General features: G+C 42.3%; 1 protein-coding gene across 1 annotated transcript; it reads left to right on the top strand.

Annotated features, from left to right (window-relative positions):
• The first annotated feature begins 985 nt into the window (after positions 1-985).
• Positions 986-12,461, top strand: LOC139577785 (NACHT, LRR and PYD domains-containing protein 1 homolog). Its single transcript, XM_071404958.1, has 12 exons — positions 986-1,133; positions 1,270-1,819; positions 2,139-2,182; positions 2,808-2,845; positions 3,738-3,802; positions 3,935-4,149; positions 4,338-4,594; positions 5,224-5,358; positions 5,483-5,615; positions 5,717-5,746; positions 7,904-8,186; positions 8,524-12,461. The coding sequence occupies exons 1-12, from the start codon at positions 1,034-1,036 to the stop codon at positions 8,528-8,530; spliced, it is 1,857 nt and encodes a 618-aa protein (XP_071261059.1). The 5' UTR covers positions 986-1,033; the 3' UTR covers positions 8,531-12,461.
• Positions 12,462-15,982: the final 3,521 nt, after the last annotated feature.

Raw genomic sequence — 15,982 nt, 5'->3', positions numbered from 1 at the left:
GACTAACCAGTCCACTCTGCAACATACAGACACTAGTGTGAGTTAAATATCTTCAGTATGAGTTATTATGTGGATGTTTTAAACATGTGTTAATCATGTGCTCTTCTGCCCTCTAGTCTAGGTCAGTGTGGTCTGACAGAGGGTTGCTGTTCAGATCTGGCCTCAGTCCTGAGTTCACCCAACTCACAACTGAAACAACTGGAGCTGAGAGACAATGACCTGCAGGACTCAGGAGTTACACTGTTGTCTGCTGGACTGGAGGATCCAGACTGTAAACTACACACACTGGGGTAAGTACAGCTGTTTGTCAGGTCAGTACTGAGCTTAGTAAAACAAATTCTCAGAAAATCTTATTTATCACATTGTTTGTGTCATGGACAAATGTATTGGTGTCCTACAAGATGATTGACACCAGTACACCAACCTAGACAGCTGTTGTGTGTCTCTCTGTAGGCTGTCTGGCTGTCTGGTCACAGAGGAGGGCTGTGCTGCTCTGTCTTCAGCTCTGAGGTCAAACCCCTCCCTCCTGAAAGAGCTGGACCTGAGCTACAATCACCCAGGAGACTCTGCAGGGGAACTGCTTTCAGCTGCTCTGGTGGATCCCACATATAAACCGATGAAGCTGAAGTAAGTCAGAATAGATGACCTAATAGTGTGAGCAGCGGTTGTGTCATATGTAGTGTAGTAGGGTCTGTAACATGAGGACATGATGGTAGAATTAAGGGGGAGTTTACTCAGCAGGCTGAGCACTCCAACACAGCATACATCATCACCACATGAATACTCTTCTTCTGCATCGCTGATATCCTGTTGGAATTGTACTCTGTTCTGTATGCAGTAGGTAGGATAGAATACCTGTATGTCTCTAGTAATGAATTGTACTCCGATCTGTATGCAGTAGGTAGGATAGAATACCTGTATGTCTCTAATAATGAATTGTACTCTGTTCTGTATGCAGTAGATAGGATAGAATACCTGTATGTCTCTAGTAATGAACTTGGATAGTGCACCAGAACACAACAATATGGTTTAAATGTTGACTGCTTTATTAGGTCTTTGTCAGTCAATAACCTGTTTCTCCTACAGTGTGGATCATGGTGGAGAGTGCAGGCTGAAATCAGGGCCGAGGAAATGTAAGTCTCTTCAATCCTAATTAACTGCATATTCAGAACTATAGTAAAATAGTAACTAATCAATACTTGTTCTGTTCCTACAAAACAACATTTTATATGAAGATGTGGTTTGATTAAACTCTCCTTTTGTCTACAGATGCCTGTCATCTCACCCTGGACCCAAATACAGCACACCCATACCTGATACTCTCTGAGGGGAACAGGAAGGTGACATTGGTGGAAGAGAAGCAGCATTATGAAAACCATCCAGACAGATTTGACTATAGTCCCGAAGTTCCTCCATTCTTTTTTAATTGTCGTTACCAAGTTCTCTGCAGAGAAGGCTTATCTGGGTGTCATTATTACTGGGAGGTGGAGAGGGATGGTGACGAGGCTGTCATTGGTGTGGTGTCCAAAGGAATGAAGAGGAAGGGATGGTCCTGCTCTTTACTCTGCTCTAAAAGAGGTTATATCTCTTACCATGCTGGAGTCAGCAGATCCATCTCTGGTCCTGGTTCTAAAAGAGTTGGAGTGTATCTGGACTGGCCAGCTTGTACTTTGTCCTTCTATAGTGTGTCCTCCTCTGGTACACTGAAACACCTTCACACAGAACACACCAGATTCACTGAACCCCTCTATCCTGTGTTTGGTGTTTACTCCTCCTCCTCATTGACCCTGTGTCAGATAGATGACCAACACATTCAGAGGTGAGTGTTTCATAATTTGTTTCCCTCTGGAAACATTCCTACAATTAGATTAGTATTAGTGGTGTGTTTTAATGTGTTCTGTTGGACCTACAGACAGTTAGACTGTGCCTAGTTAAATGTCACCATCAGTATTGACTTTATGGAAGTTGACATAGTGGGTTATGTCACATTTAGGCAATGCACCCTACATAGGGAGCTGTTCTGTCACCCTTAATACATCCTTTGTACTGCTTATGAAGACTGTATGTATGCTATATAAAGCCTTAATAAGTTGTATTTAGTTTAATCACAGTCTATCCTTCTGCTTTACCAACACCAGAAACCATGGTGGAGAGAGTTGTATCAAGTCTGGACCTGAGAAATGTGAGCGTTATTTGATTTAATTGTTTTTAAATCAAAATAGTTTTAAAGCGTTCATTATAGTTGATTCCCAGGCAAGGAACACAATCACAATCTATTTGGTCAAAACAAACTTAAAGGTCGAGTCAGCGATATGACGTAGATGCACAAAGTAAACAGCATAGTGGGTCAATTTCTACAACAACTAAGAGTGTTGGAGCGCAAGGCTAAACTTCTCTGCTGTTTTGATCCCGTGACTAACACGCTGTAAGAGAGTGAAGAGAACCCTGGCACATGGGCAGATACTGTGTGTGACTGTGTGAGAGAGAAGTCAGGCATCTTGCTCATCGCAATATCTGTGGTGCTGCTCGTACATCATCATTTAGCTGACTCTACCTTTAAGCTCTCATCCTAGGATCTACCAGAAATCAGACCCCAACATCTACAAAACATGGACCAGAACGATGTTTCCTGCTTCCACAAACATTAATTAATATAACACTAATGTCAGATTATGGTATGCTAATGAGTGTACATTCTGAGACTGTTCCTCACTTATATTCATTTTTATTAGAGGTCTATTTAATAGTTATTAATTCATTATTCCATGAGATTGTCCATTTTAAATAACAACTACTTTTGACTTCAGGGATTCCTCAGAGCTGTAAGACTTGTGACCATGTTGAGGTAAGTCATAATGTCAATTCTTACTTTTACATACCTGCAGGAGTCAGGCACAGTCTCAAAGCCAGGTGTGTACTGACCAACCATTCATACTGGGATATAGACAGTCCTGTGTTCTGCTTTAGTAATATAAACACAGTCTCAAAGCCAGGTGTGGACTGACCAACCGTTCATACTGGGATATAGACAGTCCTGTGTTCTGCTTTAGTAATATAAACACAGTCTCAAAGCCAGGTGTGGACTGACCAACCATTCATACTGGGATATAGACAGTCCTGTGTTCTGCTTTAGTAATATAAACACAGTCTCAAAGCCAGGTGTGGACTGATCAACCGTTCATACTGGGATATAGACAGTCCTGTGTTCTACTTTAGTAATATAAACACAGTCTCAAAGCCAGGTGTGTACTGACCAACCATTCATACTGGGATATAGACAGTCCTGTGTTCTGCTTTAGTAATATAAACACAGTCTCAAAGCCAGGTGTGTACTGATCAACCGTTCATACTGGGATATAGACAGTCCTGTGTTCTGCTTTAGTAATATAAACACAGTCTCAAAGCCAGGTGTGTACTGACCAACCATTCATACTGGGATATAGACAGTCCTGTGTTCTGCTTGTAGGCATGCAGGATTTTAGCTGTTGTCATATTTTGTCATTAGACAGTTTTTTTGATAAATCACCAGGATTCCATGTAACATTGAATAAATACATTAGATTAGTTACTTTGGTTAATGGGCCAGTTTCCCAGACACAGATTAAGTCTAGTCCTGGACCTTAAAGAACTTTCTATTGAAACTTCCATTGAGCATGCTTTTTAGTCCAGCACTAGACTCAATCTGTGTCCAGGAAACAGGCCCCATATGTATAACTGACATGCTTGTCCTTGTTCAGGACTCCACACACTGGCTTCAGATTGAACCCTTGACTTCCACTATCCAGGGAGTGACAATGTTCAGGTAAAATAACTACTTTTAACCTTTCATTCCACTTGCTAGTGTATTTCCCCAATACCTTTGGGAATAGTCTTCTAATCCAACCTCTCCATTTGACCATTGACCCTCTCTACCATATCTTGTTGTTGCCCTCAGACACAGGACACCCAAAGGGAGTTATGAGTGCACAGTGTCTGGGCTCCGCTGGCTGTGTGAGAGAGATGTCATTCTGAAGTATCACTTCAGGAACTGGGAACCCTACAGTCAACTTCTGAAAGACATGCAGTACACACAAGGTGGTCCATTGCTGGACATCACTATGGAGTTAGGTGAACTGGAGGAAGTTCATCTGCCACACTTTGTCTGTTTAGGTAAAACCATATAGAAATACTATTCAGAAAGACATTTCCATGTAACTGAGTTTCACTTCCTGAATGAATGAATTAACTATTCTGGGAGTTTGAGTTTCCTGTGATCTGGTACTGCATATTCTTTGTGTTTTAGTTGGATGAATAATACAATATTTGTCTTTCTGTCTCCTTTGTATTGTGTTGTTCAGGGACCAACCCTTCCCTGAGGAATGAGATGAAGATTCTTCATGTAGAGGAACATGGAGTGTGTTTAGAGGAAGTGCACGAGGTCACCAGATTCCATGCTAAGATTCTCCATCCCAAGTTCTCACCTATCTCTCTGATACTGAGATTACTGTCTTGGAAAAGAGATGTCCACTGTGACGTGGTCCTCTATTTGGCAGTAAAAAGGTCAACAGTAATTTCAAGGCTGTACCTGCTCCTCAGAAACTCCAGTCAGAAAGAGGTGAGGCACTATCATTGAAGTGACAACAGTATGTTGAAACTTACTAAAGGAAAGCTGATAGTTTGTTGAAAATCTCTAGATTACAAAGACAACATGCAGCTCTGTGAGAAATCTATTTCTGTCTCATTCATTTGAAGAGCCAGTAGACGGCACTCGTCCCTCTGGTCGGAGGAGAACCCAATGCCCCGGGGCAGTGAAGGGGACATTTCCCTGTGTAGGGTGCTGTCCTTCAGATGGAACGTTAAACGGGTGTCCTCTCCATGGTCACTGAAGATCCCATGGCCCTTATCGTAAGAGTAGGGATGTTAACCCCGGTGTCCTGGCTAAATTCCCAATCTGGCCCTCATACCATCATGGCTACCTAATCATCCCCAGCTTCCAATTGGCTCATTTTCCCCCTCTCCTCTCCCCTGTAACTCTTCCCCAGGTCGTTGCTGTAAAAGAGAATCTCTTCTCAGTCAACTTACCTGGTACACCTTTAACATAATCTCCTGGTAAAATAGGGATAGTAAAACAGTAGTGTACACATTTGTTGTTGTTGACAAAAATGGATTGCTCAGTGAGCTGCATGTTGTGTGAATTATGAGACTACATTGTTCTGACTGACTACTACATTGATCATTTTGTAGGCTGTTCGGGAACGGGAGAAAGATCAGATGTCCCAAGGATATAAAGAATTTCTCCTGCCAAGTCCAAACGGGCCCTTAAAGCTGAACAGTTCGTTTGCGTTCAAGAATCCCCGCTCCACTTCCATCGATCCAGAGGTGCAGTTTTATCAGGCTGAAGACATGAATCTGTCATATTGTATATGAAGAACTGTATATCATTCTATTTCACTATTTCTCTCTGTCTGTTGTCTCAATCGTTGCACCTTATGGCGTCCTACAGAGGATTCAGCTGTTACCTGCAGACACCACACCAAGCTGTTGTCAGATGATCATGGGAAACACAGGGGTTGACATTGAGATGGAGTTAATCGGGGATGATAAGAGGACAGTATGGAAATCAGTGGTATCAAAAGGTAAGAAATACTATACATGAACAGTATGTCAATCATAAATGTCCTTTTCTAACAGATGCTATTAAAATGTTTTATGATATTTTCTCTTGATTGTTTTTCAGATGTATACAGCAACGACTCTCATCCAATATGTAAGTTTGTTTTTGTGGACGAGGTTTATAAAACGGGTTACAGAGCTAACATCTCTTCAAGTTGTGATGAAGGTCTTCATGAGTCGTGTTCTGTGGGGTGATGAAGGTATTCATGAGTCATGTTCAGTGGGGTGATGAAGGTCTTCATGAGTCATGTTCAGTGGGGTGATGAAGGTATTCATGAGTCATGTTCAGTGGGGTGATGAAGGTCTTCATGAGTCGTGTTCAGTGGGGTGATGAAGGTCTTCATGAGTCGTGTTCAGTGGGGTGATGAAGGTCTTCATGAGTCGTGTTCAGTGGGGTGTTGAAGGTCTTCATGAGTCATGTTCAGTGGGGTGATGAAGGTCTTCATGAGTCATGTTCAGTGGGGTGATGAAGGTCATCATGAGTCGTGTTCTGTGGGGTGATGAAGGTCTTCATGAAACGTGTTCATTGGAGTGTAATGATACAGACCATTCAGACAGAAATACAGAGCCTTTCAAAAGTATCTGCATCACATGTTATTGTGTTACAAGGTGGGATTAAAAGGGATTTCATTGTCATTTCTTGTCAACAATCTACACAAAATACTCTGTAATGTCAAAGAATATATATATTTAGATTGATAGAAATTAAATAACTAAAATAGTCGTTCCATAAGTATTCAGCCCCCCGAGTTAATACTTAAACACCTTTGGCAGCGATTACAGCTGGGAGTCTTCTTGGGTAAGTCTCTAAGAGCTTTACACACCTGGATTGTACAATATTAGCCCACTGTTATTTTCATAATTCTTCAAGCTCTGTCAATATGTTGGGGATCATGGCTAGACAGTCATTTAAGTCTTGCCATAGATTTCCAAGCATATTTAAGTAAGAACTGTAACTTGGCCACTCAGGAACATTCATTGTCATCTTGGTGAGCAACTCCAGTGTAGATTTGGCCTTGTGTTGTAGGTTATTGTCCTGTTGAAAGCTGAATTCCTCTCCCAGTGTCTGGTGTAAAGCAGACTGAACAGGGGTTTCCTCTAGGATTTTGTCTGTTCTTAGCTACATCCTGTTTCTTTTCATCCTGAAAAACACCCCAGTATTTGCTGATGACAAGCAGACCCATACCATGATGCAGCCACCACCATGCTTGAAAATAAGGAGGCAGTTACTCAGTGATGTGTTGTGTTGTATTTGCCCCAAACATGAGGCTTTGCATTTAGGCCAAAAAGTGTCTTCCTTTGTAGATGTTTTTTACAGTATTACTTTAGTACCCTGTTGCAAATAATATGCATGTTTTGGAATAGTTGGAATATTTATTCTGTATATTTGTATTATTTTCACTCTGTCATTTAAGTCATTATTATGGAGTCACTACAATGTTGTTGATCCATCCTCAGTTTTCTCCCATCACAGATATTGAACTCTGTAACTGTTTTAAATTCACCAATGTCCTGATGGTAACATCCCTGAGCCGTTTCATTCCTGTCCTGCAGCTCAGTTCAGAAGGACGACTGTATCTTTGATGTGTCTGGGTGGTTTAATAAGTAATCCACAGAATAATTATTAACTTGACCATGCTTAAAGAGATTTTAAATGTCATATTTTATTATTGTTACCCATCTACCAACCACTGCCCTTCTTTATGAGGCTTTCAGAAACATCCCTGGTCTTTGTATATAGTTGAATCTGTGCTTGAAATGCGTTACTTGACTGAGGGACCTTCCAGATGTAGTATCTATGGGGGACAGGTCCACTTTGACATTACAGAGTATTTTCAGTAGATTGTTGACAAAACATTACAATTAAATCTATTTTAATCCCAGCATGTAACACAATAGAGAAATCCAAGGGGTATGAACACTTTTGCAAGGCTCTGTAGGTTATGTAGAATAGACAATCGTGTCAGCCAGGGTAGGCGTCAATTCCACATAAACCAGTCAATTCAGGATGTAAACTGAAATTCCAATTCAATAACTGGAAAAGGGCATCTACTTTCAATGACTTCACAATGAACAGAATAGTAATTTTATTTATTTTATTGACTGACTTGAATATGAATTGACTACAACCCTGGAGTCAGCTCTATACAAGAAATGACTATCAGAGAAATTATAACTGGAGAGACTGTTAGATGTAGAAACATCTGCTGTTCACCCTAAAGACATATTCATTTAATCGACCCCCTTTCAGCATTAATACTCCTTGGGATTCCTGCTGAGGAGTTTCTGAAGAAACACAGGCCTGAACTCATTCAGCGAGCCAAAAACCCAAAGCCAATAGCAGATGTTCTGCGGTCAAAGGGCATGATTGGTGATGAAGAGTACTCCAGAATAACAGCTGAAACAACTGAACAGGAGCGAATGAGAGAACTACTGAATGCAGTCCTCCCTAAAGGATCAGAAGTGATGGGAGCTTGTCTCAAAGCTCTCAGTGAACATGAACACCATCTTGTAAAGTACTTGAGTGAATCTAGGTAAGACTGTTTTCTTTTCTCCCTCCCTTGAATATGTGGAATGAGTACATTTAGGTCAAATAAAAACATAGCTACCCAGATCAAAGAGAAAGTATTTTTCAGAATGGAAGCATGTTTTTGTGTTGCTGTCTGTAATAAATGTCTCTTGTTATAGTTCTATCATAGGACCATCATCACATCATTATCTCAGGTGTATCATAGGACCATCATCACATCATTATCTCAGGTGTATCATAGGACCATCATCACATCATTATCTCAGGTGTATCTCACTCCTCCTTCTTCTCCATACTTTCTGATCTCTCTCTTCCCTTCTCCTCCATCCTCTGTCTTGTAGCACCTAATCTGAAGATGCTGAGGGCTGTCTCCTAGTCTGTGGACAAAGACACTTCTCCACCTAATCTGAAGATGCTGAGGCCTTTCTCCTAGTCTGTGGACAAAGACACTTCTTCACCTAATCTGAAGATGCTGAGGCCTGTCTCCTAGTCTGTGGACAAAGACACTTCTTCACCTAATCTGAAGATGCTGAGGCCTGTCTCTTAGTCTGTGGACAAAGACACCTACATGATTGTAAGGGAAGAACCCCCTGAAATGGACAAAAATGAATGGGAACATATTGGCACTGTACGAAACATATACACGGTGTCCAATACCACTCAAATGTTCGGCATTTCATTCAAAGTTTATGGCAAATGTCATATGGCAGATGGCAAGTGTCATACAGCAAAAATCCAAAAGATGGCGAGCGCGCTCCACCGTAGGTTTTCATATTGCAAATGCACATCAAGTTAAGACCCAATAGTCAAATTTGAAAAATTTGAAGAAAAAAATCAAAGACGTATCACTCCCCTAAAAAACTGCTTTCTGGACAGTTTTTCAAATATCTTTAGATTTTTTTTGTCGATTATACATGTATATGATCTGTATAAACATACTTTTGTCATATTTTATTGTCATAATAAAATATAATCATAATAAATAAAATAATTTTTACTTGTCCATAAGGCATATGTTTTGTCCATTCGCAATATGATTTCATAGGTGGTCAAAAGTCAGTCAAAAGTCAGTGAACCATTGCCAAATGCAATAAGAAGTGTCCAAATGCAATATGAAAGTATTGAAAGTGCCCAATCAGGATGTTATGTCCATTTGCCTGTATGATCATAGGAAGTCGGTTTCCAAACCCAAAAGTCAGTGAACCATGTCCAAATGGCATTTATACTGCCCAAATTATATATAGCACTATGTTAAGCCATGAATCAACCTAGATGGTCTATTTGTCATGTATGATGAGGGAGAAGTGGGACTCTGTTGTTTTTTAATGATTTCTTGAAAAACGTCCAAAATGACCACCCCTATTGGATGGGCATGAGTGCGGGGGGTGCTCCCTACCCAACTGTGGATCCCTTGCACCCCCTAAAGGCATTAAAAACCATTTAAAAAATGTGCTCTTGGTAACCCGTTCCAATCACCAGGCGCACGGCTGTCCATTTGCAATATGTTTCAATGGGCATTTACCATCACGAATTGGACATAATCAAAAATACTGCAGGAATGCGAAATTGACTGGCCCGATGAACTCGGGATGGTCGGGCAGTGATTCTGGTTCCTCTCCATCGCTCGTTGGTGTTGATTTCATAATGTCAATTTGGTGATGGTATATCAGTTTTTAAACATTTTGCAAATGGACACAAGTCAGCCAGAAAGTCACCGTCCATCAGTCAATTAGATATCATTCTGAAACCAAACTGATACAAACTGACACCACATCCACTTTTTCCAACTCGTTTAGAAGCTAACTATCACATATTTTAGAGCAGTCCCAAAATTCACAGCTCCTTCTGTTTAAAGCATAATAAAAACATAAAACACGTAGTTACGTTCTAGCTGCGGGTCCAGTTCTGACATTATGTGTAGGCCTAGCTGAGGTGACCCCGAAACCCAAGTTTCGGCTCAAAAGGTCATTTGGATTCCGAGCAACGACCTTAATTGGTGCTGAAATTCCACTTTTTCCGGGAGTTGCTACGGGGTCCTTGAATTAGCTATCGGACAGAAACGTTGGGGTCCATCTCTATGGGCCAAGGCGGTTTCAATGCACCTAGTCTTGCGACTCTGGGACTTTTCTAAATATCGTCATTTTCATAATGGTCAAAATGAATTGAAGTTATTGCAAATGTACGAGGCTGTTTCTCGGTCTGAGAACCTTCTAGAGCCACATAACTCACTGTGCACTATCATCTTGAGCTCTAGAAGAGGTTTCTAAAGTTCCAGAGCTCTAGGACTGACGGTTCTTTGATAGTTTGAATGAAGGTAACTATTGCAGGCTCTGTGTGTCTCTAAGCCCCACACTGTGTCACTCCGTCCTAGCTGTGTGTGTGTGTGTGAGCTTTTCTTGGAAAACTGATTGGAGAAATTATTGATTTACAGTTCATGAGGGTTACCTAGTCACACATATGAAGTTTTTAAATTATATATCGAAAAAGCCCCTATGACCCCAATTTAAGGCACTTCCGGTTGACACAGGAAGCTGAAAGTGAACACATATCCTCCGTGGGGTAGGTTCTTACAGAATGTTGAGTTGTAAGTCTTTACGTTAAGAACTGACTTATTTACAGAGGGTTGAATGATTGAGTATTATTTCAGAAAATCACGGAAATCACGTAGGGTTCCGAAACCCACCTTAACGGATTCGTTTGGACACGCCGCAACTGGATCTGTAACTTTTTGGGGGGAAAAAACACATTTCTTTGAGCATCACCAATTGTACGATTTCTCTTAAATTACGATAGATAAATGTCTGGTTCTTTTTTTCCTGACACCGTAGGTTCATGTACTTTGACGTGAAGTGGTCAAAATAGCGCTCTATTTTCGTTTTTGACCTTTAATCCCAGAAAAATGGCCTTAACTCAAAAGCGTTGAGGCCTCGGCGCCATCTTGTTCGGGGCTAACTGCCCATTATGCCAAACCTATGCTCACCAAGTTTCGTCTTCAAAGTCTTTTCCGTTTAGGAGAAATGGCCATGTAGTGATTGGTGATGTTTTGTACATTTGCAATATGATTACATTCGCCACCTGGTGGTATTTACCGGGACAGCGGAAAAATTACCAAAATTTGAAAATTTTATAAAAGTTGTATAAATGTCCAAGAGACTTCGTTCGATGACTTCCCGGGAAGATCTGGCACCGGTGCAGGGCCCGCCGGCGTTGGCGAAGTTTAGAAACATTCGCGGACTTCTAGTAAAGGATTTGCAATATGGAGTTTCTCATCAATCATACAGAAAATGCCAAAAAGTGCCCTTCATGTATATAAGGGAAAATATGTTTGGTATTCTTTTAACAAATTCTGTGTTTTATTCATGTGCTGTTCTATAAACTAATGTGTGTTCATCAAGTTTCCGACTGTACAAATCCTCACTATCAGTAGCTGTAATTTGGTAGCAAGCCCAGATGATGTTTTGAGAAGGAGATATCTCAGTTTCAAGGTCTCAGCTTAAAGAGAAGAAGACTGGTGAGGTGTTGGTCTGTCAAATGCTATGAACCAGTATTGGTCGGTCACATGAATGGAACAAAACGGTAATGATTCATTAATTATGTTAAATCATGCAAATATTACTTGTATGTGTATCGCCATATATAAGACAACTGCTGGGTCTGACCAGGGAGAGCTCCTGGTTGACATGTGTACTATGGTACATTGAGTTGGGTCTGACCAGGGAGAGCTCCTGATTGACATGTGTACTATGGTACATTGAGTTGGGTCTGACCAGGGAGAGCTCCTGATTGACATGTGTACTATGGTACATTGAGTTGGGTCTGACCAGGGAGAGCTCCTGATTGACATGTGTACTATGGTACATTGAGTTGGGTCTGACCAGGGAGAGATCCTGATTGACATGTGTACTATGGTACATTGAGTTGGGTCTGACCAGGGAGAGATCCTGATTGACATGTGTACTATGGTACACTGAGTTGGGTCTGACCAGGGAGAAGTCTTGATTGGTTGGAACCTCTCCAGCTCGATGACAATAAACAATGATTCATTTCAGATTGACTTCGAGTGTCTCTGTGTGGAAGAATTTCCACGACATGATTTTGAAAACTCAATTAAGGGAATGAACTGGAATGATCTCTTGTTTATACAGATGGGGAAGCTGATCAAACGTGCCATTAAAATATGCATGAAATTCTCATAACACAGCAATATTGAGTTATTTACACAACTTATGTCTGCATTGGCGAAATCACATTTAAAAGTATACAAACGTGCCATTACTTCATTACCTCGATTACATTCCCAATTACCCTTCATACAATCCCATGAAACAGGAGGCTTAGACTTGTTATAAGTCATCATGAAAAACACAAAAACAAATCAATAATAAAAAACATATAAATACATAAAAAAAGAACTGTCATTGTAGTGACAAAAATATTAGCTCACAAAAGATACATAAGATAAAATATGCATGAAATTCTCAGCTAGTCAGGCTAGTCAAAGATACACACCACCACGTTGACATCTTGACCAAAGACCTTCCTTAGATTATTTATGGGATTACAACTCACCCTGTCTGAAGGAAGTGAGGAAATGGACTCACTAAAGGGGATAGCTGAGAGGGCAGAGAAGGCACGTGACATCACCGATATGGTGTTGAGAAAAGGAACTGAGTCAAGTTCCAGGATGATCAACCTTCTTGGTGAGCTGGACCAATGTCTTACGAAAGGTCCAACCACACAGCCTCTCTCCTTCTGCAGCCTCCTGGAAGTGTGGATCTTCTAGCAGGAGGGTCAGTTAGTCCTCCACTAGGTACCTAGCTGGACCCCTATCTAGCAGGAGGGTCAGTTAGTCCTCCACTAGGTACCTAGCTGGACCTCTATCTAGCAGTCAGTCCTACACACATTCAACATAAATGTATTTTATGAATATATTGTACAGTGTTGGCCTGTACAATACAACCACCTCAGTCTATCAGCAGCTTTCCTGTTAGAGGTTCATGAGAGAGACTGAATATCAATTCAACCACCTCAGTCTAACAGCAGTTTTCTCAGTGAGAGCCTCACGTCTGGAACACATTGAGCATGGACAGACATAAGGAGACATTTTTTTAAATGTTTGTTTAATTAAAATGTTTATCTACCTGCCCAGGGACTACATTTGAAAACTAGCTAGCTGGCTAAATCTGGTACATTTACAGAAATGTTGATTGGTGTGCAGAACCCCTGTCAAATACATGTAATACATTCTGTGTGTGTCTTTGTTTAAACTGTGTATGTGAGTTGGTCTCTGATTACTGTGATTAGTTCAATGTAACGTCATCTACTATACATTCTAATCAGTCTGTTTTGGGGTTTGCAGAATCATTGTATATCATTGGTTACCCATCCTGTCATGTTACCTCACAGATGTGACTGACTAGCTCAGTGGTTCCCATCCTATCATGTTACCACACGGATGTGACTGTCTAGCTCAGTGGTTCCCATCCTATCATGTTACCACACAGATGTGACTGGCTATCTCAGCGGTTCCCATCCTATCATGTTACCACACAGATGTGACTGTCTATCTCAGTGGTTCCCATCCTATCATGTTACCACACGGATGTGACTGTCTAGCTCAGTGGTTCCCATCCTATCATGTTACCACACAGATGTGACTGGCTATCTCAGCGGTTCCCATCCTATCATGTTACCTCACAGATGTGACTGGCTATCTCAGTGGTTCCCATCCTATCATGTTACCTCACAGATGTGACTGGCTATCTCAGTGGTTCCCATCCTATCATGTTACCTCACAGATGTGACTGGCTATCTCAGCGGTTCCCATCCTATCATGTTACCACACAGATGTGACTGTCTATCTCAGTGGTTCCCAACCTTTCCCATTCTGGAGACCATCAAATCACCATCAAAAGCTCCTGAGGACCACCATTCACCATTCACAGAGTCGCTGATATTTTTTCCACATCAGATATGTTGATGTTTAAATTCTGTCAATACATGTGAATGTAACAAGTCCTGTAAAAGTCTATTATCATAAACTATTTGTATCATGAAAAGGAATGTAAAATTGCTTATAATACCATTAATACTCCTGTTATTATTATTGAATAATAAAATACTACAATCTCTATATAATTGCAGACCAGCTGCACCCCCCCCCCACGGATCACAGGTTGGGAACCACTGGTCTAGAGTCCTTCTGCCTGGTTGTTGTGTTACACTGCCCTCTCCTGGTCTAGAGTCCTTCTACCTGGTTGTTGTGTTACACTGCCCTCTCCTGGTCTAGAGTCCTTCTACCTGGTTGTTGTGTCACACTGCCCTCTCCTGGTCTAGAGTCCTTCTACCTGGTTGTTGTGTTACACTGCCCTCTCCTGGTCTAGAGTCCTTCTACCTGGTTGTTGTGTTACACTGCCCTCTCCTGGTCTAGAGTCCTTCTACCTGGTTGTTGTGTCACACTGCCCTCTCCTGGTCTAGAGTCCTTCTGCCAGACCTGGTTGTTGTGTTACACTGCCCTCTCCTGGTCTAGAGTCCTTCTGCCAGACCTGGTTGTTGTGTCACACTGCCCCCTCCTGGTCTAGAGTCCTTCTGCCAGACCTGGTTGTTGTGTCACACTGCCCTCTCCTGGTCTAGAGTCCTTCTGCCAAACCTGGTTGTTGTGTCACACCGCCCTCTCCTGGTCTAGAGTCCTTCTGCCAAACCTGGTTGTTGTGTCACACTGCCCTCTCCTGGTCTAGAGTCCTTCTGCCTGACCTGGTTGTTGTGTCACACTGCCCTCTCCTGGTCTAGAGTCCTACTGCCAGACCTGGTTGTTGTGTCACACTGCCCTCTCCTGGTCTAGAGTCCTTCTACCTGGTTGTTGTGTCACACTGCCCTCTACTGGTCTAGAGTCCTTCTACCTGGTTGTTGTGTTACACTGCCCTCTCCTGGTCTAGAGTCCTTCTGCCAGACCTGGTTGTTGTGTCACACTGCCCTCTCCTGGTCTAGAGTCCTTCTGCTAAACCTGGTTGTTGTGTCACACCGCCCTCTCCTGGTCTAGAGTCCTTCTGCCAAACCTGGTTGTTGTGTCACACCGCCCTCTCCTGGTCTAGAGTCCTTCTGCCAAACCTGGTTGTTGTGTCACACTGCCCTCTCCTGGTCTAGAGTCCTTCTGCCAAACCTGGTTGTTGTGTCACACCGCCCTCTCCTGGTCTAGAGTCCTTCTGCCAAACCTGGTTGTTGTGTCACACCGCCCTCTCCTGGTCTAGAGTCCTTCTGCCAAACCTGGTTGTTGTGTCACACTGCCCTCTCCTGGTCTAGAGTCCTTCTGCCTGACCTGGTTGTTGTGTCACACTGCCCTCTCCTGGTCTAGAGTCCTACTGCCAGACCTGGTTGTTGTGTCACACTGCCCTCTCCTGGTCTAGAGTCCTTCTACCTGGTTGTTGTGTCACACTGCCCTCTACTGGTCTAGAGTCCTTCTACCTGGTTGTTGTGTTACACTGCCCTCTCCTGGTCTAGAGTCCTTCTGCCAGACCTGGTTGTTGTGTCACACTGCCCTCTCCTGGTCTAGAGTCCTTCTGCTAAACCTGGTTGTTGTGTCACACTGCCCTCTCCTGGTCTAGAGTCCTTCTGCTAAACCTGGTTGTTGTGTCACACTGCCCTCTCCTGGTCTAGAGTCCTTCTGCCAAACCTGGTTGTTGTGTCACACTGCCCTCTCCTGGTCTAGAGTCCTTCTGCCAAACCTGGTTGTTGTGTTACACTGCCCTCTCCTGGTCTAGAGTCCTTCTGCCTGGTTGTTGTGTCACACTGCCCTCTCCTGGT

This window comes from Salvelinus alpinus, chromosome 6, assembly GCF_045679555.1.
Source record: "Salvelinus alpinus chromosome 6, SLU_Salpinus.1, whole genome shotgun sequence".
NCBI classification, from domain to species: Eukaryota; Metazoa; Chordata; class Actinopteri; order Salmoniformes; family Salmonidae; genus Salvelinus; species Salvelinus alpinus.
This window is presented reverse-complemented; position numbering and strand designations above follow the sequence as displayed.